This window comes from Dendropsophus ebraccatus, chromosome 8, assembly GCF_027789765.1.
Source record: "Dendropsophus ebraccatus isolate aDenEbr1 chromosome 8, aDenEbr1.pat, whole genome shotgun sequence".
Lineage (NCBI taxonomy): Eukaryota > Metazoa > Chordata > Amphibia > Anura > Hylidae > Dendropsophus > Dendropsophus ebraccatus.
The window spans coordinates 45,262,912-45,286,151 of record NC_091461.1 but is presented as its reverse complement, the minus strand read 5'-3'; the positions used below and the strand labels follow the sequence as shown (position 1 = coordinate 45,286,151).

At 43.7% G+C, this 23,240-nt stretch overlaps 1 protein-coding gene across 6 annotated transcripts in view; it reads right to left on the bottom strand.

Annotated features, from left to right (window-relative positions):
* Window positions 1–14,220, bottom strand: part of ANK3 (ankyrin 3) — a 506,950-nt gene extending 492,730 nt beyond the window's left edge. For 5 of the 6 annotated variants that reach the window (XM_069980295.1, XM_069980296.1, XM_069980294.1 and 2 more), the window contains exon 1: window positions 13,999–14,219. In XM_069980295.1, coding sequence (XP_069836396.1) covers window positions 13,999–14,040 — 42 coding nt within the window. In that variant the 5' untranslated portion in view covers window positions 14,041–14,219. Of the gene's footprint in view, window positions 1–13,998 lie in introns of all 6 variants that reach the window. The other variant, XM_069980293.1, reaches the window with a different exon arrangement.
* Window positions 14,221–23,240: the final 9,020 nt, after the last annotated feature.

Here is a 23,240-nt window from a genome sequence, read left to right as displayed (position 1 = left end):
ATAGTCTGTATATAGAGTAGGTCCATCCACTTGACTTACCCTTCTGTCTAACATGCTGCTCACAGATCAGAGACTATGCTCATAGTAATAGGTTTCTTTTAGCCCCCCAATGATCAGATTCATTCGTGCAATTTGTTTCATAACTTTATCTTGTCCTCCATTCAGATGCTTCTTTGCTGTATGGAATAGCGCAGGCTGCTGGGCTTTTCCTATAGGGCCATTTACAGCAAAAAAAAAATAAATAAAAAAAAAAAAAAAAAAATATGTATATATGTATATAGACATGTATATGTCTAAGTATAAGAGGTGCCTATATGTGCCATAGATCATAGCTACACTCTAGAGGTAAACACTGCCATACAACACTGAGAAACTTTGTATGATAAAATGTGACAACAGCCCAAAGGTGCCCACACACCTTAGACAAAAGTCGGCCTAACCCGCCTTAGGTTAGGTCGATTTAGGTGGGATTGACTGACTGTGTAATGCAGCTTGACTGTGTAATGCAGCGTCACCTGACAGATGACGTTGGTGAAGAGAAGAGTCTGTCATGTAGGATACTCACCCCTCTGACTGCAGCGTACACCTCCATTCTTCACAGAGGAAACATGATTATTTGGCTGTGACAGACAATCATGTGATTGGGGAGGCTGGGGGAGATAACTGCTGGTCGAATGCAGCAAATTACTGAAGTTAAATAAAATATACATACCCGATAACAGTCGACCCCCACCCTCTTCTCCCGGGCGCCATTTTGTGACGGTGTTGTCAGAGCCGGGGGGGGGGGGGCGTGCCAAGTCTTCATCCTCCGCGGAGTCTTCTGCTTCAGTGAATGGGACTGGAAAAGACTGCTGGTGCACTTGCGCACCAGCAGCCTTTTCATTGGCTGGACCATATCACATGGCTTCCAGCTTGCTCAGCCCTGATTGGCTGAGCTTGCTGAAAGCCATGTGATATGCCCCAGCCAATGAGAAGGCTGCCGGTGCGCATGCGCAACGGCAGGCTTTTCTCTCCCATTCACTTCACATGGACCCAAAAGTGAGGGAGTTCTGAAGACGGCGTCCGGAGGTGACGGAGTCGGTGGCGGCGGGAGATTCAAGTACTGATCGTCACTGGGGGGATGGTGAGTATGAACTGTGTGTGTGTCTGTTTTTTTTTTTTTTTAGGTCCCGCCGGAGTTGTCCTTTAAATATATTTGTTTCAAATACATTAAATTTAAAGAACATTAAAGTGGGCTTAAACCATCATGCCTCTTCTTCCCTAGATACTAGATTAGGAGAAAAATACATAGATTCTGGGCAGAAATCCAAACCTCCCATTTTTTATGTTATTTGAGCAACTTCTGACATTTCTACGGTGGAAAAGTTAATGAGAATCTTTTAAATTAAAGAAATCTGTTTTAATGTATGAAATAAATAACAACAGATACAAGTAACTGCAGCCCAACGCTCATAGTCCAACGCTCATAGAGAATGAAGGAGCGCTGGACTCTCCTGTCATTCTCTATGAGTGTTGGACTCATCTCTCAGCGCGCGCGCCGGGCTGCAGCGGCTGAGATCTCCGTGACCCGACCGGATCCAGAAGCTGGATCAGGTGAGTATAGGGGGCTGTAGCGGGGGTCGGGAGCCTGTCAACTTGGCACGGGGGGGGGGACAGGTTCCCTTTAAGGAGGCATGTATTATGTGGCATAGGTGCCATATTGTGGTGGATAGGGGCCCAACACACATACGTTTTTGCTCAAACGCCTGGTTTGTGAATATTTAATTAGTATTGGGCCCCTTAGCGCCGCTTGCACCAGAGCGGAGAGGAGGCAGTGCGCCTCTACATAAATCCCCTGAGCTCCGGAGCTGCGGGGCATTTGTAAGCCTGGCGTAAAAAACGCCGGACATCATAAATGCCTTACAATCTCTGTTCTAGTCTAGTCAAGTCTTCCACACTAACCCTTTCCCAACCATGCCTTTATCGACCTTCGTGTGAAAGGGCATGCCAGATGTGATCTGGAGCTCTGCAATTACTGACTTAGTATAGCATTGGCCACACAGCATTCCTACTCTGCTTTACATTTGTAATAACTGTTACAAAATAATCTACGTATCTACATATGTTTTAATAAAATACCTAGTATTATACAGTATTAGGCTATGTTCACACTACGTAAGTCTCCGGACGTAGCGCGTTCCGTGAATAAGCGGCCGGAGACTTACGTAGTTTGCGTACAATGGAAAGTATACGATGTACGGCTGCACACTACGTACGAACTTACGCCCGGATCGTACGCGGCGCCGTAAAAAATGAACCAGACCATTGTTTGAGGATGAAAATGCCGTAACTTACGCCCGTATCGTTACATGCTGTACGTAGTGGTGATTTCTTCATTTTGCAAGCTTTTTGTGCCGATCCAAAAGGTTCTATGGGGTGTTCGGGGCTAGGCGAAGATTTCCAAGTAAAAGACCGCTGTCACATCGCTACGTAGGGCGCTCGGGAAGCGTAAGTAGACTACGTAGCCGGCCGCAACTTGCGTAAATTCCCGGCCGGAGTTTAACACGTATATGTCCGGCCCCATATTTTCGCGGCCGGACATATACGTGTTAAACTCCGGCCGGGAATTTACGCAAGTTGCGACCTTTTGGATAGCTTTAGACTATGTTCATACAACATACATTTTCAATTAATCACGTCCGTTAATGCTAATTTCAACACCAGCCGTGATTAATTGAAAATTTAGGCTATGTAAAACAACGGCCGTAGGCCACGCCGCAAAACTACGGCCGTTGTTTTGAGGTTTATAAACTTGGCTGCAATATATACGAACTACGGTCGTACAATGCACACTACGTATCAGACAATGGTCGTTGTTTATACGGCCCCGTGAAAAATGTAATGCTCCAACAACGGCCGTGGATTTCAATGCGGCCGCGAACGTAAAACTTATATCTGCCGAATTAAACTTGATTTTAATATAAAAAATGTTCTGAGTGGTTTCTCGGGCTGGGCTTCCTAGAAACATGCTAGGAAGCAAATTTAAACAACGGCCGTAGTTTCACGACTAGCCCGTATGCTCGTATTTCTACGGCCGTAGTTTCAGGCGTACGTGTCCGGCCGGGTGAAAACAATGGCCGTTAATTTACGCTGTGTTAACATAGCCTTACATTGCATTGAAGTCAAGGGAATCCCGGCCAGAGTGTATACCCTCCGGCCGGGATTCCAAGCGGCCGCAGCGAGAACTGACATGTCTATTTTGTGCGTCCGCTATTCACTAAATAGTGGCCGCACAACACTGACAGTTCACACAATGTAGAGTGTGGCCCCGGCCACACTTTACATTGTGTGCTATGGTTAATAGGGATGTGGGCGCACACGATTGCACCCGCACCCCAATTCTAAAGGAATTAAGTTTATGCGGCCGGTACTGGATTAACTTCACTGACACCGGCCGTTCTGTGACACAGCCGTGTCATACTGTGTGTGAACCCGGCCTTTATCTATATATGTTGTAGCAATAATGGATGTCGATTTTAAAGCCATAACTGAGGCTGTCTATATCTACTCCTATGGCTATTGCCTACTTATATTTTATCTATATTGTTTTAAAAAATTTGCTATGTTTATACTCATTATACAACAACATCTTAAAAAGACACATTTGGGGAGATTTATCAAACATGGTGTAAAGTGAAACTGGTTCAGTTGCCCCTAGCAACCAATCAGATTCCACCTTTCATTTCTTACAGACTCTTTGAAAAATGAAAGGTGGAATCTGATTGGTTGCTAGGGGCAACTGAGCCAGTTTCACACCATGTTTGATAAATCTCCCCCTTTGAATATATATTATATATATTTTATGCTTATGTTCCCACTATGGTAAGACGGCTGTGTATTGGTAATGATGTCTGTATGTTCATGGTCATTATTTTTGCCCGGTATTACCAACAGATAGCTGTCTTTTGACGGTAAAATAAAATAAAATTCTTCTGGGAATGAAGCCTATAACTGCATCACAGAGAAAAAAACAAGCCATGCCACCTTCAAGAAAGACTGAATTTTTACAATGTAACAGATACTGGTAAATGTAATATAAAATAATTCCAAACCATTGCATGTAGCTGAACTAGAACAATACATGCTGAAATGCTTGGGAAAATGAAGAAAAAGCTTAGATCAAACATAGTGTACATCATCAGCTTCTACCTGTAGCAAATGAACCATAAGGGTAGGTTCACACTGAGGAATCGGCACAGAATTTCCATTTTCCAAAAAAATTCTGCCATGTTCCACCTCAAGAATAGACATGTCAATTCTTTGGGCGGATTCCGCTATAGGAAACCTATAGAAGTCAATGGGGCTTGAATTCTGCTTGCATTCCACTCGAATTCCGCTCAAATTCTGCTCCTATCCTGCCAGAGCTGAATAGGTGAGGAATTTCAAGCAAAAACTATTCCTCTTCAATTTCCCTCCTATTCCTTGCGGATTCCTCAGTGTGAACATACCCTAAGTGATATGCACAGACCTTTTCATTTTAGATGTAGTTGGTGGGGTTACCCTTTAATGGTAAACACAATATAACTCATGTGCAATGATCTAAAATGCTGAAATAAACCATAATGTGGATCTTGGCTGAAATGAAGAAAATCAGTGGGAATTCTGAGAATACAATTACATGTTATTAATTATGAAAGAACGATACCATGTATTACCTCATAGAGCAACAAACCCTTTACTGACAGCATTATATACACAGGTTTAACCTCAGCCTTAGAGAACTAATGGAACAAGAGACACGGAGATGAGCATTTCCTCTGTGATGCATTACTGAGACCACAGCTTCAAGCAGTATTCAGAGCTGACAATTGGACATTGTTACTTCTACTTCACTGTGATGCCAAGAAGCCATAAAACAATATCTATGTGTCCAATGGTTTATATAAACATTACGCAGAAAAACATTATTAGGGCCCGTTCACACAGTAAAAGTGGCGGAATTTCAAGCGGAACCCGCAACGCTTTAAATTAAGCCTGTCCCATTGTTTCAATGGGGTGTCTAGTGCGCCTCCACTCCACTATGACTAACTTTAAAAATGGAATATGCAAAGCATAATACATGTAGATAACAAAGTAAAGTGTGTGGTAAAGACAAGCAAACACAGGGTATACTTGCTCTAATATAATATAAGGGGAACAGAAGTAATGGTTAATAAATGGTAAAATAAATGGTCAAAATCTCCACATCTTGCTGGAGGATGACAGGTTGAATGTTATATAAGGTGGAGGTTATGATATTGTTTCATGTAAGGCACCTATTAGTTCTCCTCTAGATTGGTGTCCCCTAGACTGGCTTTTCTGTGGATACCAATAAAGCTGCGTTCTACTGCCAGTTCTGGATCAGCGTGTCTTTCTCCAGTACATGGTTAGGAAGTATTTATGATCGAAACTGAGGGCAGAATAAGCTTAAGGCTAGGTTCACACTATGTAACTGTGCGGCTGTATTTTTTATGTGCGGATGAAACTACGGCCGTGGGAAAAAATAGACATGCGGCTCAAAACATACGGTCATTTACTTTGAAATCTGGTTCAACTAAAAATAACAAATAAAATCTTAAGAAAGTGATTCAAACACCTCTGGATGCATTTGGGAAAGCAGGGAAACAGTTTACATGAATTGCTATTACCGGGGTTTGCGATCCTCTGCACTAATGCCGATGTCTCTCATGGTTAATCTATTAAAATAATAAGACACATTTTCGTTGTAATAAAGTCCCTTTCGTTGTTCAATAATTAAATTTAAACTAATCCATCATTGTGCAATTAAATATACTGTAAAAATAAATATATATATATAAATAAATGTATATTTATATATATAATTATTTTTTGACAGTATATTTAATTGCACAATGATGGATTCGTTAGAATTAAATTATTACACAACGAAACTGAATTTATTTCAACGAAAATGTGTTTTATTAATTAAATATTAATTAGTACAGGAATCTCCATAAGCCGTTAATTCATATTGCCGGCAATAGAGCATTCTGTACTAATCATCACTTTACTTTAATGAAAACATCAAATGTTTCTTCTAATTATGTTATCACAATAGCATTATTAGAAGAAACATTTAGAATTATATGTGCACTCAGCTGATTGGCTGATCGGTTGAGCGCACATATAATTAGCGAGTCCGCAGCACAGTGACTTCATTGTGCTGCGGACCAGCGAAGAGGACACATAGGGGTGAGTATAGAGCTCTCCCCACCCCCTCCCCAGCACTGCACCCCTCCCAGCAAGGAAGGGGGGTCACTTAACCCCTTCCTTGCTGGGATGGGTGCAGTCTGACATCAGTCTGGCCCCCAAGGGGTTAAGGGGGATGCAATACATCCTCCCTTAACCCCTTGGGGGCCAGACTGTAAGCAGCGATCTGTAAAGATGCTGCATACTGTAAGGAGCACAACACCGCTCACAATGATGGGTGTTGTGCTCCTGTTTGTGTGTTTTTTGTGTGTTTCTCCCTTTTTGTTTTTCAGATATCGGTATCCTGTGGATTATGTCGGATTCCATGGACTACGTTGATGACCAGCGGTTTTTTGTTGTTTTTTTTTAATAAAATGGTCAATGAGGGGTGTGGGGGTGTTTTTATTTGAATTAAAAAAAAATTTAACTTGTGTCTTGTCTTTATTTCTTTACTTTATAGACTTAGTAGTGGAAGCCGTCTAATAGACGGAATCCATTACTAAGTTGGGGCCTAGTGTTAGCCGGTATAAAATGGCTAACACTAACCCCCCATTATTACCCCAGTACCCAATGCCACCAGGGGTACTGGGAAGAGCCGGGTGCCAGTGGTCCCGGAGCGTCAAAATTGGCGCTCCTGGACCGGGCGGCAGCAGGCTGGTAAGATTTAGGCTGAGGAGAGCCTAAACCAATGGCTCTTCCCACCCTGGTGTTACCAGGCAGCTGTCGTTTGGTTTTTAACCCGGCTGGTTATAAAAATAGGGGGGACCCTATGCGGTTTTTTTTTATTATTTACTTATTTTAAAAAAACGCATAGGGTCCCCCCTATTTTTATAACCAGCCGGGTTAAAAACCAAACGACAGCAGCCTGGTAACACCAGGGTGGGAAGAGCCATTGGTTTAGGCCCTCCCCAGCCTAAATCTTACCAGCCTGCTGCCGCCCGGTCCAGGAGTGCCAATTTTGACGCTCCGGGACCACTGGCACCCGGCTCTTCCCAGTACCCCTGGTGGCATTGGGTACTGGGGTAATAATGGGGGGTTAGTGTTAGCCATTTTATACCGGCTAACACTAGGCCCCAACTTAGTAATGGATTCCGTCTATTAGACGGCTTCCACTACTAAGTCTATAAAGTAAAGAAATAAAGACAAGACACAAGTTAAAAAAATTTTTATTCAAATAAAAACACCCCCACACCCCTCATTGACCATTTTATTAAAAAAAAAAAAAAAAAACGCTGGTCATCGACGTAGTCCACGGAATCCGACGTAATCCCCAGGATATCGATATCTGAAAAACAAAAAGGGAGAAACACACAAAAAACACACAAACAGGAGCACAACACCCATCATTGTGAGCGGTGTTGCGCTCCTTACAGTATGCAGCATCTTTACAGATCGCTGCTTACAGTCTGGCCCCCAAGGGGTTAAGGGAGGATGTATTGCATCCCCCTTAACCCCTTGGGGGCCAGACTGATGTCAGACTGCACCCATCCCAGCAAGGAAGGGGTTAAGTGACCCCCCTTCCTTGCTGGGAGGGGTGCAGTGCTGGGGAGGGGGTGGGGAGAGCTCTATACTCACCCCGATGTGTCCTCTTCGCTGGTCCGCAGCACAATGAAGTCACTGTACTGAGGACCGGCTCATTATATGTGCGCTCAGCCGATCAGCCAATCAGCTGAGCGCACATATAATTCTAAATGTTTCTTCTAATAATGCTATTGTGATAACATAATTAGAAGAAACATTTGATGTTTTCATTAAAGTAAAGTGATGATTAGTACAGAATGCTCTATTGCCGGCAATATGAATTAACGGCTTATGGAGCTTCCTGTACTAATTAATATTTAATTAATAAAACACATTTTCGTTGAAATAAAATCAGTTTCGTTGTTCAATAATTTAATTCTAACGAATCCATCATTGTGCAATTAAATATACTGTCAAAAAATAAATATATATATAAATATACATTTATTTATATATATATTTATTTTAACTGTATATTTAATTGCACAATGATGGATTCGTTAGAATTAAATTATTGAACAACGAAAGGGACTTTATTACAAAGAAAATGTGTTTTATTAATTTAATATATTAACTATTAGAGGCATCGGCATTCGGCATCATTGCCGGCTATTTTTGAAGTACTCCGTACGGACCGCCTGTCAATCCACGGCCGCATTTCCAGCCGCAAACAATGGTCTTGTTCATTTTTTACGGGTCCGTTTACGATAGGGTCGTAGATTCATACATAGTGTGCACTGTGCAGCCGTATATCCTATACTTTCCAGCGTACGCATGAGCCACCAAAAATACCGCCGCACAATTACAGCCACAAATACAGCCGCACACTTATATAGTCTGAACCTGGCCTGCTATTTGTGCAGTCACAGTTAGTGTCATTGCATTAGGGGGTGTAGGTGCGGTGAAATGGGGAGCAATAGGATTGTGTATATTGTAATTCCACTGCTTACTACATTGCCTAGAACTGGCCATAGTATGTGTACAAAATGAAAAAAAGGAACAGCTTAGTAGTCTACACTAAAGGATCCTTTCAAACTAATATTCTTTAAACAATGCCATTAGCCTATGGGGGATGGGTGCCATCATATGACATCTACCAGAAGCATCTGCTAAATGGATAACATAAGATTTTAGTAGCTTTTCATGACCTATCAAGTAAAATTAGGCCACCATAATCTAGGAATTTGTTAAATGGATACTCACACTAGTCAATGCTATCAGGCATCCCTCACAGCCTCTGTTTAGAATAGACATTGGGAGCTTTTTCTGGTGTATACACTAAACAGGGAAGGGACATGATGTGAACATAGCTTTAGGGTGCCTTCACACAGGACATGTCAGTTTTCTACAGCGCAGCGAGAGTTCCCGGCCAGAGTGTATACTTTGTGTATACGCTCCAGCCGGGATTCCATAAAAGGCAGGACAACATATATTTTCGTAAAAAGTACGTCCGTTGTTGCCGATTGCCTTTTACAAAAATATACGTGTGAACATAGCCTAAACATGTATATTAATTTGATACATTTGTTTATGGAAGCAAGTCAAAAATAGGCACTTTAACACATACGAATCATAAAAACTGCAAATGCTAAATCCCCCCTATTGTACAACAAATGGAGAAACCTGTGTTAGGTGAATTCTGTCCCTTCCTCCATGACTTACAGAAAAGTCTCCAGAAGAATTGTTACCCTAAGCAGTGGCTGCTGTCACAAGTGTTATCATGACAATAAAAAGCATAAAAGACTATTAATAAATGGAAAACTACCAGAGTTTTCCTGACACGTTATACATACCCAGACTGATACGAAAAAAACTAAAAGGCGCATAGCTAAAAGGCGTGAGAAAATTATGAGTGTAAGGTACATTGCATTTCAAAACATCCAGCTGAAAGATTTTTACTGCCATTCAAGTTTTATGAATTACCTCAACAAAGACATAAAAAAAACTGAGCAAACAATTCAGAACTAAAAGGATTAGTTGGTAGTAACCAAGAAGGCAACACAGGAGGGTTAGACATAACCTGAAGCTTTTCTATTCTATTCAATGGCTCTGATCCTCACAACATCATCACTTAGACAGGGGGAGACTGACCCCCAATAAAATAGTATAAAATCATCTTGTTGAAGGATCACTGTGATCAGGAGGCAGCCCAACGTGCCTGGAGATTCCTAAATTTTCTGGTCAAAGCCATCATCTTTGATCTGTTCTCATGAAATGCTGTCTAATCCAATGCTGTCATGTAGAAGGAGCTAAGCATCAAGGCTGTGGAGTTGGTAAGGTGCAGCTCCGACTGTGACTCCTGAATTTTATCAGGACTGACTCCAACTCCGACTCCGACTCCTGAATTTTATCAGGACCGACTCCAACTCCGACTCCGACTCCTGAATTTTATCAGGACCGACTCCAACTCCGACTCCGACTCCTGAATTTTATCAGGACCGACTCCAACTCCGACTCCGACTCCTGAATTTTATTAGGACCGACTCCAACTCCGACTCCTGAATTTTGAATTTTATCAGGACCGACTCTGACTCCCGACTCCTGCTCCTTCATAAATGGCCAGTCATATACCAGGGGAGTTATTTATCAGCAGCAGCTTCTCCCTAATGTCCTACATGATCCTGGGGAGACTTCTGAGGGAATAAGGAAAGATATAAAGCAGCTTCTCCTGTGTGTGTGCAGTGGATGCAGCCAGTCTCCAGCCTCCATGTACTGAATAGAGATGAGCGAACCCGCTGGATTTCTGGTTCGTATGAACCAGAACTCTCGGCTTCTGATTCCCGCTGTCTGCAGGCTCCGTGCAGCGGGTGGATACAGCCTAAGGACCGCCTGGAAAACTGGGATACAGCCTATCCCATAGGCTGTATCCCAGTTTTCCAGGCGGTCCTCTGGCTGTATCTACCTGCTGCACGGAGCCTGCAGACAGCGGGAATCAGAAGCCGAGAGTTCTGGTTCATACGAACTAAGAAATCCGGCGGGTTCGCTCATCTCTAGTCCTGAACTACTCACAACTAGATTAGATGGAGCAGGTGATCTTTTCCTGCTGACAATCTTCTATGTTTCTAACTAAATATTTACCATACTTAAAGAAACACTGCTAACAATGCCAGATACCTGTGATATAGAGGTCAGCCATAGTGATATACAGGGGGTCACACATAGTGATATAGAGAAGTCACACATAGTGATATAGAGAGGGGTCACACATAGTTATATAGAGAGGGGTCACACAGTGATATAGTAGGTCACTTTGGGGGCACGCAATAGCACGCACACACACACAGCCTGCTGCAGCCATAGCATACACACACATCCACACAGCCTGCTGCAGCTATATAACACACAGCCTGCTGCAGCCATAGCACTCACACAGCCTGCTGCGGCCATAGCGAACACCACACACACACACGCAGCCTGCTGCAGCCATAGCGAACACCACACACACACACAGCCTGCTGCGGCCATAGCACACATACACACAGCCTGCTGCAGCCATAGTGTGCACACGCACAGCTTGCTGCAGCCATAGCACACATATACACAGCCTGCAGCAGCCATAGCACACACACACACACACACAGCTTGCTGTAGTCATGGCACATACACAGCCTACTGCAGCCATAGCACGCGCACACACACACACACACACACACACACACAGCTGCAGCCATAGAACACTGAAGAAAAACACACAATCTTCTCCCTGAGAGAAAACACCACACTGAGGACAGAGGTTACTGCTGCACTACTTAAGTCTTCTCCTCCTCCTCTATATTATACAGGATACCCCATATTACACTGCTGCTCATATACAGTCATCCAGCATCCAGAAAGAGAACAGCACAGATCTCCCCACAATGGACTTTTCCAGCTCAGAAACAAACTGCCAAATAGTGACCGACAACTTTTCCCCGACCACACTTATGTAATAGGGCCAGTGTCCTAATAGAATGTTGCTCATAATATATATTCATGAGCAAAACTTGTAAAATTCATATCAAAATTCAATTCTACATTTTTAAAGATTTTTTTAAAGCTGGAGTCGCAGTCGGTACATTTTTCTCCGACTCCGACTCCAGCCAAAGCTAGCTCCGACTCCGACTCCAGCCAAAACTAGCTCCGACTCCACGACTCCGACTCCACAGCCCTGCTAAGCATTCCAATATAAAGCTAGGTGTACTAAGGATTAATATAACTTGTCATTTATTGATTGAAATCCCCGCTTATGTAATTGGCAGCCTTCTCCGTAAGCATGTATACAGAGATAGATGTCTAGTGAGTAGGACCGCCCACTTGACTCCTAATCCTAGGAAGAACAGAAATTTTAATAAAATCCAATTTAAAAGGCATCTTCTCCTACAATTTATTCACTCAGCAACTTTGGCCACATAACATACAAGTGAGAGACCAAACTGCCGAACATAAGAGGTTCCCCTTAATGTCATGTTAAGCTGCACAATGTAAATGGTTTGCGACCAGAGGAAAAGGTGGCCTCGTTGCAAAGCATAGCCTAGTGACACTTATCTGATCAGTAACTCCATTATTTATGGCTTTAGGTTTGAAAGTTGGCTATAAGGCTAAATGTACGTTAGATGGATTTTTTTTTGGATTTTCCATGTAACCTGCCCATGGGAACGAGTACTACACCACCAGCAAAGTAGATTTGGAAATCACATCTCCCAGGCAATGCTTCTTAAAGGGGAAGTCCGGCAAATAAAAAAAAAACACCAGCTGGCAGGGTGAAATTGATTACAAGTACTAACTCACCTCTTCCCGGGGCCGCAGTGAGCAGAGGGACCGGCCGCGGGATGCCTACCAGGCTCCAGGATCTCTGGTATGACACGTCACGATCCAGATGGCTGCTCAGCCAGTCAGTGACGGGACACCGCTCCTGTGACCGATTGGCTGATCGCCCAGTCCATTATCTGGGACAGGCCTTCCCCCCCCCCAACGAGTTGTTACATCATCATAACTTGGGGGAAAAGGTCCCAAGCGGGTCCTGCCACTCACCATGGGCACGGGGAGAGGTAAGTTCGTTCGCACTTGTAATCAATTTCCCCTCTCCCCCTGCCGGGTTTTATAAATTGACGGACTTCTCCTTTAAATTTCTATAATTCAACTGCAGTGCAGATTTTTTTAAATATATGCGGCAAATTGATTGTGGAAGTTCTCCATAGAATTCATTAGGAAATTTAAAATCCACAGCAATTTTTTACAATTTAAAATAAGCTTTTTTTTTTCCTTTTCTTTTTTTTTCTGCAGAAAAACACACAGGACCAATTCTGCAATAATTTCTATAGGATGTTGGACCGAATGGCAGAAAAAAAATATTCTACAGCAATTCCACCCTGTGTGCATTTACTTTAAAGGGGCTTTTTTTTTTTTTTTATAACATTATATTTGAATTTAAATTTCCAAATTTCCATTTGGAGCACTAGAACCTCTGATATGCATCCTCTTCGCTCCATAGAAGACAATGTTTCAAAAGTCATTAACTTTATGCTGGGAGCAACTCCACATTAAAAAGCCTCTAAATATTGAATTTTGTGAAGTATTCCCCTAGCCCTGTTAGAAATGTTCTCCTACTTTAATGAGGCAGAGGAATCATTTCCCAGAGTACAGTGCAGTGGAATTCCATTCAATACAAGCCAGTGTTAGGCTGTATGTGAACATCTGACCATGACAGAGACACAGAGGAGCTGGCACCAAAATTCACAGCAAATGGAACTGACAGGTCTTCAGCTCTGTGAAAACAAACTCACTTCTGTGCAGCCAACATGGCTCATTGTATCTGCAGTCTACATTTCCTTTGTATCTATCAGTTTATATGGAATGTTTGATACAGTAACAAATATTATAAGAAGTCTATCAATATTGTCACGTCTCCATAATAGAGCACTGCATAGAACTTTCGCTTTTACCAGTAGTCAATATTTCCTTAAAACATAGAATTTCATTGACAGAACAAAGCACAAGCTAAGTGACTGCATTGTATCCTTACAATGAACTCTCCACAAGGAGCTTCACCTCCATATAGAAGCAGCTCCCTAGCTATAGTCAGATCTTATGCTTTGCCTATACCACTACATTCTGCAGCAGGACTACAACTCTCATCACTTTGCAGGGTGTTATACAGTAGTTGCAGATTTGTTTAATAAAAGTCATGAAACCACAGCTCAGATCCTCTAACTAACAGGACAAGTAACACCATCTATGTACAGTGCAAGGTATCCAAAGAAAATTACTCACCTGGTGTCTTCCTTTACTACCTCCTGAAGGGAAGGAGGCCATGTCCTATACAATAGGCAACTTCTTTACTAGTCCAAAGTTGTAACAACCCCCTGTAGAGTTCTCTAGAAGAGTCCAGAGCTTGAAAGTCCTAAGTCCCAATGAGATCAGTGCAGTCAGCTCTCCTGATAGCTGTGCTCTGTGCAGAGCTCCCTGGATACTTGTTGCAGCAGCAGCAGAGCCTGCAGTCACTAGTATTACATTACACACAGGCAGAGGGAGTGGCTGCTGGGCAGCCAGGTACAGGCACAGCTTACATTGCTTTGCTCAACTGTTTGTGGGCAGGAGAACACCAATCTGTACATGTCATCCACTTTCCCTTTCTACTTACACTCCTCTTTGTCAAGGGCATTATTCCCACTGCTAGGGTTAAAGGGAAATAGATGTAGACAGGCATATATATATATATTAGTGTCCGTGATGTGTTCTTTACTTAGCACAATATGATGGGAAATTGTATGTTACATCTAATAAAAGTGCATTTGTATAAAATAAAAGTGCATATGTAGCGCTATAGGGCTAGCTTATGTATATGGTCTCTGTCTAAAGATTAGGATTAATAAACATTACCCAAAGTACATTGATAGGTTCTGGTGGAACTTGATGGACTTACATGTATAATAAGTCAAAGCAAAATATTAAACACTTATTAGCCATATTTGCTCTGTTTAAAAAGCAAAAAAACTAAACAACAAAAAACTCATCAGTTTCATGCTGCCCAAACTCCAAGCAGCATGAAATGGGGGCAGGCTTTTTGGTACATTCATTAAGAGCTACTCCAAAACATTGCAGTATTTCAGACAAATCCTAGTTATAACATTGCCCGGGAGCAGAGATCCAAGTCTGTAGAGCAGTCCCCGGTAGAATAAATGTAATGGGGTGGGGATATGACCAGTGACATGGTGCAGCCCTCCCCGTGTGGTGGTCAAGCACCAATATTTTCTAGTTTGCACATTTGAACTGTGTGTTGGTAAGTGTATTAGGGCCCTTAATCATACATCATCGTCATATAGGAATCTACGGTATATTTTTATTGACTATACTAGAGAAACTTTTACAGGAGGAAGACGAAGATATAGAGGAAACGGTTGGTCAATTCATCTCTCAGTATAAGTAATGGCAAGGCTGTGAACTGCCTAAAGTTGCCACAGAAAGGCCAGGAGTTTATCACAAAAGCATTTTGGGGTACTCACTTCTACCGAAAATATAGATACATCTTCTTAAGTCAAAAACTAGAAAAACATAAAGGGCACTCACCAAATTTTTTTTTCTTTATTCACAACCTCTTAAATATGCCATAGCAAGTATAGCAGTAGCGAGGCTGCAGGTACCTCTGTGATAGAGTGGCAGTGTGACAGCTGTTTCACACATGTCAATGCGCTTCTACAGACGCTGTTAAGGCATACATGTCCGGAGCTAAATACTCGCATAATGAACACGTGCAGAAAACAATTCATTATGCGAGTATTTAGCTCTGGGCATGCACGCATTAACAGCGTCTGTAGAAGCGCATTGACTTGTGCGAAACAGCTGTCACACTACCACTCTATCACGGAGGTACTAGCAGCCTCGCTACTGCTATACTTGCTATGGCATTTTTAAGAGGTTGTGAATAAAGAAAAAGTTATTTTGGTGAGTGCCCTCTATGTTTTTCTAGTTTTTGACTAATGAATATGTATCTATATTTTCAGTAGAAGTGAGTACCCCAAAATGCTTTTGTGATAAACTCGGACTCAATATGGATTAAGAAAAATTTCATAAGGATTTAGTAGCGCCGGACGCTTTTTCTATTTTGAAGAGGATATAAGAATAGCATATCTAGAAAAGGCCTTTGGTGATGAAGGCGTTAATATTCACCCTACCATAGCTGTCATACTTAAAAGCTCTATATAGTGGGAGGTGCGTCCTTCATGTATCATAAACTGCCTTTCAGTAACCACAATCTTTTACATAAGGAGTGCCTGGACTTTGATCAACTAATGTAAAACACACACCAGGCTTCCTGACACGCTATGTCTCTGTAAACTAAGTCTGGACCTGCTCATAAATCTGACAAAAATATCACAAATATGTTATTACAGTGGTATTGCTCTACACACTACTATACTAACCTAGGCACAATATACAAAGAGGATTGAGATAGGGCAGAACAATACTGAAACCAGGCCAGCCTTCATTGATGGGGGTGTCTGGTGCTTGGTCACCTGCCACATTACCGGCCCTTATAGCAAGGAAGGGGAATCTAGGATTTGTAGTTATGCAATAGCTAGAGATCCGCAGGTTACCTCTCCCTGTCTTATAGTACAGGGGTTCTGTAACCATGTCAAAAGTGTAACCGGAAGCTCTTGGGCCCCTTTGCAAAACCTGTAACAGTCAAAACAACTGGGCAGGCCGCTCAGATGCAGGCAAAATAATCTGCACAGTCAACAGGAGAAGCAAACAGTGTAAACAGGGGTCAGGCAGACAAACATAGTCTGAGAAGAAGGTACAGGTCAGGATACAAGGAATAGCAGATACAGAAACAACACCTTCAATTAGGAAAACAGGCAACCAACAACACTTAGGCAAGAAGAAATGGTTAGATGTGCTGGATAATCGGGACAGGTAGAAGAAGAAGAATGCACCAAACACTGGCCCAGATGAGATGGCAGGTGCATGCACACCCTAAAGGGCAAAAGAGAACCCACAGCAGGAGCCAGAAGTACAGCCCTCGGGAGACACCTGGTGGTGTTACAGAGTCAATGGGAAAAAAAAGCTATGGCTCTTTGAATGTGATGATAGAAAAATGAAGAATACTGCTTGTTCTCTAAGGTCCAGATCGCTGATTAAGATAACAAAGTTTTTGCATTACACAAATCAAAAGCATTGCACAAAGCTGAAATAGCTCCATTCAGAAATTCAGATTTTTTAGTCACAGAGTTTTTTCAATGACATTTGTTGCAGAGATTTCTGTGACCTGTTGTTGGGCCAGAAGTTGTGGCTATACTATGGGCAAAGAAATAAGTCTATGTTACGTTTGTGTCAAATTAGAATAGATGAGCATTTAATCAACAGGTTGCAAGTTTTACTATGACTCTTATGACTCTTATAGGGGTATTGTGGCACTGGAAAACTTATATATATACAGTATATATATATATATATATATATATTACTGCAGTTGTATAGAAAATAATAAAAAAACACTCCCCTGGTTGCCTCTTGTGGCATTTTCGGACTAGTCTCGGCAGTGACAACCAGCTCAGCCAATCACTGGATGCAGTGCTGTCCGGTCTCAGTCAGCTATTGGCTGAGCAGGCTGTCATTGCTGAGATGAGTCCGTCTCGGTAGTGGCAGTGGTTGTGGTCAGTGGGAGACATGAAGATGCCGCAGGAGGACACTGGGGGAGCGTGGTAAGGTAAGGATAGGCTCTTTATTATTTTCTATATAACTGCATCATAAATAAAAATTTCCAACACCAGAGTACCCCTTTAAAGTCCTATTACACAGAGAGATTATGTGCCAAATCAGGCAGAAATCTCCCCGTGTAATAAAGCCATTGATCAGCTACTGAATGAGCAATCGAGTGATTGATCACTTAAAGGGAACCTGAGAGATGAGTCCAACACCCATAGAGAATGACAGGAGAGTCCAGCGCTCCGTCATTCTCTAAAAGCGTTGGAATCATCTCTCAGCGCGCGCGCGCGCAGCTGAGATCTTCATCACCCGACCACCTCCAGAAGCGGGACCCGGCGGGATTAGGTGAGTATAGGGGGCTCTAACGGGGGGTCGGGAGCCTGTCACCCCGGCACAGGGGTGACAGGTTCCCTTTAAGGCTATGTTCACACTACGTAAAAGTACGGCCGTACTTTATGCGCCTGTGAACACTGCCTTTACTTTAATGGGATCCCGGCCGGAGTGTATACATATCGTATACGCTCCGGCAGGGATCCCATGCGGACCCGCAAATAACTGACATGTCAGCTTTCTGTGGCAGTAGAAACCCATGTCAGTTCACACGATGAAGCGAGCAGCCGCTCCGGCAGTGGCAAGTTCTGAGGCGGGCGCGCGGTGATGTGCCCGCATCAGAACACTAAGGCCAGAAAGATCATCCGGCCGGTACTACAGTACCTGCCGGGATGATCCGGGCAGAGACCGGCCGTTCCGTGACATGTGAACATAGCCTCAACATGTGAAAAATAATCCGAAGTCGTGTAGTGAGGCCTGGCCGCACAATTATCGAGCTGTGTAAAGGTGGCCATATATCTTCAATAATTGTCAGCTGTTTGGTTATCTTTCCCCTCCTCCCCATACACAGGAATGCTCAGCACAGTTGAGCGGTTCTGTGTTCTTTGTAGGGAAGGGAAAGCTGCAACTCTGGCAGCAGCTTATCTCTTCAAGAACAAAGGGGTCAGGCAGTGATTTTCCTTGGTGTAGCTATGTGCTGCATAATAGGCATCTGTTTACTTGGGGGGGGGGTGTAGTGTAGGTTTAGATCTCTGCTTGCTGACTGTGAATGAAAACATTCTAGTTCCATTAAAGGAGTAGTGCGGCGCTCAAAAATTATTCACAGAATAACACACATTACAAAGTTATACAACTTTGTAATGTATGTTATGTCTGTGAATCGCCCCATTCCCCGTGTCCCACCACCCCCACCAGTGTACCCGGAAGTGTGGTGCATTATACATTACCTGATCCGTGTCGAGGGCCGTCCGCCATCTTGTGCCAAACGTCATCTTCAGACTGACGGCCGAGTCGCTGCCGCCCGTCCCCCCTCCGCCGCGTCACAACTGTGCTCAGCCGCGATTGGCTGAGCACAGTTATGCTCAGCCAATCGCGGCTGAGCATCGGATGACGCTGCAGAGGGCGGCCGGCATTCGGGACAGTCGGAGCTGTTCGCCGTCCGCCCGAAGAAGACGTCACTCGCTGAAGATCGGAGACGGGTGTCGGCACGTGACAGGTGAGTATAGCGAACCACACTTCCGGGTACATGGGTGGGGGTGGTGGGACACGGGGAAGGGGGCCATTCACAGACATAACACATTACAAAGTTGTAGAGCTTTGTAATGTGTGTTAGTCTGTGAATAATTTTTTACCGCCGCACTACCCCTTTAAGACTCTAACAACACCTATAACATTTACAATATACAGAGCTGTGACACAAAGACAGGTACGTGTGTCCGCATTCACTGACCACAAGCAGAGATAGAATAACTCTTCATGGGACACATGTAAGTCTATAGAAGCAGCACATTTACTAGCAGTGATCAGGTGCAGATGATGTCCCCTGGTGGCCGGGTTACCAAGCCAATAGACAGCTAACCCGGCACCCAGAGAGGAGATCACATGACCTGTGTCTACAAGGGGAGGGGGAAAGAGGGAGCAGCATGTTGTCAGAGTGGAAACAAAGAAGATGATTTTAGATGATGTTCAAAGTGGGTAAATATGAGTGGGTAAAAAATGAGCGGCATTAGGAAGGGGGGTCATTTACAATATTGTTTTTGTTACCCTGATAATCCCTTTGAAGGGACTTGGTCAGCTATAATTTATGTTTTAAACTTCTGACACTGTTAGATAGATGTTGGGTCAAGGAGACGCATGACACCTTTCATTTATACAGCTGCACTTCCAGGATGTAGATAAATACTTTTATTCTTTGGGACAAAGGGTCAGAGGCAGTTTCTGTCAGTTTACTGGTATCCTAGTCAATTCTTTGGGCAGACGGCAGAATCTACCCGAGCAGAGAATGGAGACTATGGCACAGGCAGAGATTCAAGTGGGAACGCATGGGGGCGAGTGGCTGAATCCGCAGAAAGTTGTCCGCACGGATTCCGTTGTGTGAACACACCCTAAGTCTACAAAACTGGGCATACAAGATCCACTAATCTCTGTGAAAAACACCCACAGAAGCTGGGTGGAGTGCACTGACACTTGCAGTTTGCTGCAGCAATTTTCTATTTTTGTCTGCTTGTTAGCCACAGCAGTGTGCAAACTGCATAATGTGAACAAGCGTGAGTGGGGTGCTGGCTATACGTTTGTTTTTTTGTATCACAGGCGGGGGGTGGCTACCTTCTTTGAGCCGTGCACTCCACCCAGCTCCTGTGGGTGTTTTACAGATGCCTTCCACTAACCCCTTAAAGCATAACTGTCATTTCAGGGTCATTTTTCTGAAAACAATAGTACAAGCGATTTTAAGAAACTCTTTAATAGGTTTTATTTACCAAAAGAGTTTCTTTCTGTACTGAAAAGCTGTTTTCTTAGCTCCCCCCTAACTTCAGAAGAAGCAGAGTTTGTGTGTCCATTATGTGTCTATGGAGAGGGAAGGGGCTGAGAGGAGTGAGTGAGCACAGAGCAGTCCTGCACAGCACAACACCCTGCAATCTTCTCTCAGTAAGTTCCTAGATAAGCATTAAAGGACAACTCCCGCAGGAACCCCCCCCCCAAAAAAAAACACAGACACACACAGACACCATACTCACCATCCCTCCGGTGACGATCGCCACTCCATTCGCCCGCCGTCCGCCTCACCGTCACCGCCGTCCAGCAATGTCTCTGACTTCCGGGTCCTGGGGATGGATAAGGCTGCCAGTGCGCTCGCGCACCGGCAGCCTTTTCATTGGCTGGAGCGCATCACATGGCTTCCAGCAGCCTCAGCCAATCAGGGCTGAGCAAGCTGGAAGCCATGTGATGCGCTCCAGCCAATGAAAAGGCTGCTGGTGCGCATGTGCACCAGCAGCCTTTTCCGTCCCATTCACTCTCTATGAAGACGCCGAGGAGGAAGAAGACCCGGACCGCCCCCCGGCTCTGACGTCGTCGTCACCAGATGCCGCCCGGGAGAAGAGGACTGTGACGATCGTATAAGGTAATGTATATATTCAGTCGGGGGTCTGAAAGTGGGGGAAGGGGGCCAGACCGGGTATTTAACCACATTACAAACCTTTAACCTTTCTGACCTCTGAATCCAGCGTTTTAGGTGCCCAGACAGTCTACAAACAGCTGACCTTCATGTCTTTTCTTCCTGCTCACTCATCTCCCTCAGCCCCTCCCCCCTTCATAGGGATATAATGGAGACAGCAGAACCCGTCTTCACTGGCTTCTCTGTAATGAAGACGGATTTGTCTGATAATGAACAGATAAGAAGTGTGTGTGGGGGGGGGGATTGCTTTTTGAGTACAGAAAGAGTCTTTTTTGCCTAATAAAACCTATTTCTTAAAATCACTTATTGTACTGATTTCTGCAAAAAATAAAAAAATAAAAATATATATATATATATATATGACAGTTACACTTTATTAATACCATCAGACCTAGGTAAAAATAAAATGGGGGGAGGGGGTACATTATTGGTGCCGGGCACAGTCCTTTTTTCAAAACAAAACCTGGTTCAGGTGCTTTGTGCCGTTCTGTTCTGGTGCTCTATGCATTGGAGGTGGGCCCAGAGCCCCCCAGTGTAAGGATATCTTCTCCCCTTGGTGACACGGTCCTGTTGATTTTAATGGAGGCGCGTCATCGAGAGGAGAGGACAGCATGACATGGGGGGCGCTGAGCCCTCCTCCAGTGCATAGAGCCGTGCTGGTGCACAAGAACAGGCAAAAAAGACTGCGTCATCAGGATCCCTATTCCAGCGTTGATAGGGTACTTTATACATAGCTCTGATAGTACATTCGCTTTAAATGCTGCAATCTATTGGGATTGCAACGTTTAAGAGAGTCAGTGACGGGAACAGTCACTGACTGATTGGTGCAGGGGTGCTAATCAGCTTCCCTGAGGGAGGGATAATATGTCCTACTTCCTGTCAGATATGCAATCTGTATCTAGTCTGCCATGCATATGTCTACTATTGGAACTTAAATAGAGCATGTTTTTAAAAATAATACAAATCCCCTCCCTCAATAAAGCTGAAAACACCCTCTTTCCAATTAAGAGAAATAAAAATATAAGAAAAAAAACTTCAAACATATATAGTATCATAGCAAAATTTGAAGGAGAAATATTGTATTCCCCCTCAAAAGTTATACAAATCACCAATATACACTTATTATGGGAAATGTTTATAAAGCTTTTTTTCCCTGCACTTACTACTGCATCAAGGCTTCACTTCTTGGATAAAATGGTGATGTCACTTCTTGGATAAAATGGTGATGTCACTTCTTGGATAAAATGGTGATGTCAAAATGGTGATGTCTCAACCCGACTTCCAGAGCTGTGCGGGCTGTGGCTGCTGGAGGTGATGATGGCAGAGGGATGCTCAGTGTCCCTTCTGTGCCCTGTGTCCCTCAGTGTCCCCCTGCCATCATCCTCTCCAGCAGCCACAGCCCGCACAGCTCTGGGAGTTGGGTCGTGACATCACCATGTTATCCAGGAAGTGAAGCCTTGATGCAGTAGTAAGTGCAGGGAAAAAAGCACTTTATAAGCATTTCTTGTAATAAGTGTATATTGGTGATTTGTATAAACTTTGTGGGGGGGGGGGGGGGGGGGGGGGCAATACAATACTTATATAAAAAGTTTCTCCAGACTTCTCCTTTAAAGAAGAAGTGCAGTGTTAAACATTTTTTCACTAAATAACTCACATTACAAATTTATACAACATTGTAATGTGTGTTATTGAAAGGAGAGGTCCAGCGAAAATTTTTATTAAAGTATTGTATTGCCCCCCAAAAGTTATACAAATCCCCAATATACACTTATTATGGGAAATGCTTATAAAGAGCTTTTTTCCCTGCACTTACTACTGCATCAAGGCTTCACTTCCTGGATAACATGGTGATGTCACGACCCGACTCCCAGAGCTGTGCGGGCTGTGGCTGCTGGAGAGGATGATGGCAGAGGGATGCTCAGTGTCCCTCCAGTGCCCTGTGTCCCTCAGTGCCCCCTGCCATAATCCTCTCCAACAGCCGCAGCCCTTCTGACGTCTTCTGTTATGCTTAGCCAATCGCGGCTGATGATGAGCTGGAGGGAGGCCAGCATGGAGGAGGGCTGGAGTAGTCAGGCTGGCCTCCTGAAAATAACGTGATCGTCCCAAGATGGCGGCCGGGGTCAACAGTGATTGTGTAAGTATACTCTATCACACTTCCGGGTCCACGGGCGGGGGGGGGGGGGGGGGGGACACATGAGGAAGGGGACCATTCACTTGTATAACACACATTACAAAGAAACACAACACACAAAGAAAAATCGTTACTTAGAAATCGTTAATTGTACGATTGGGCGAATTATCGCTC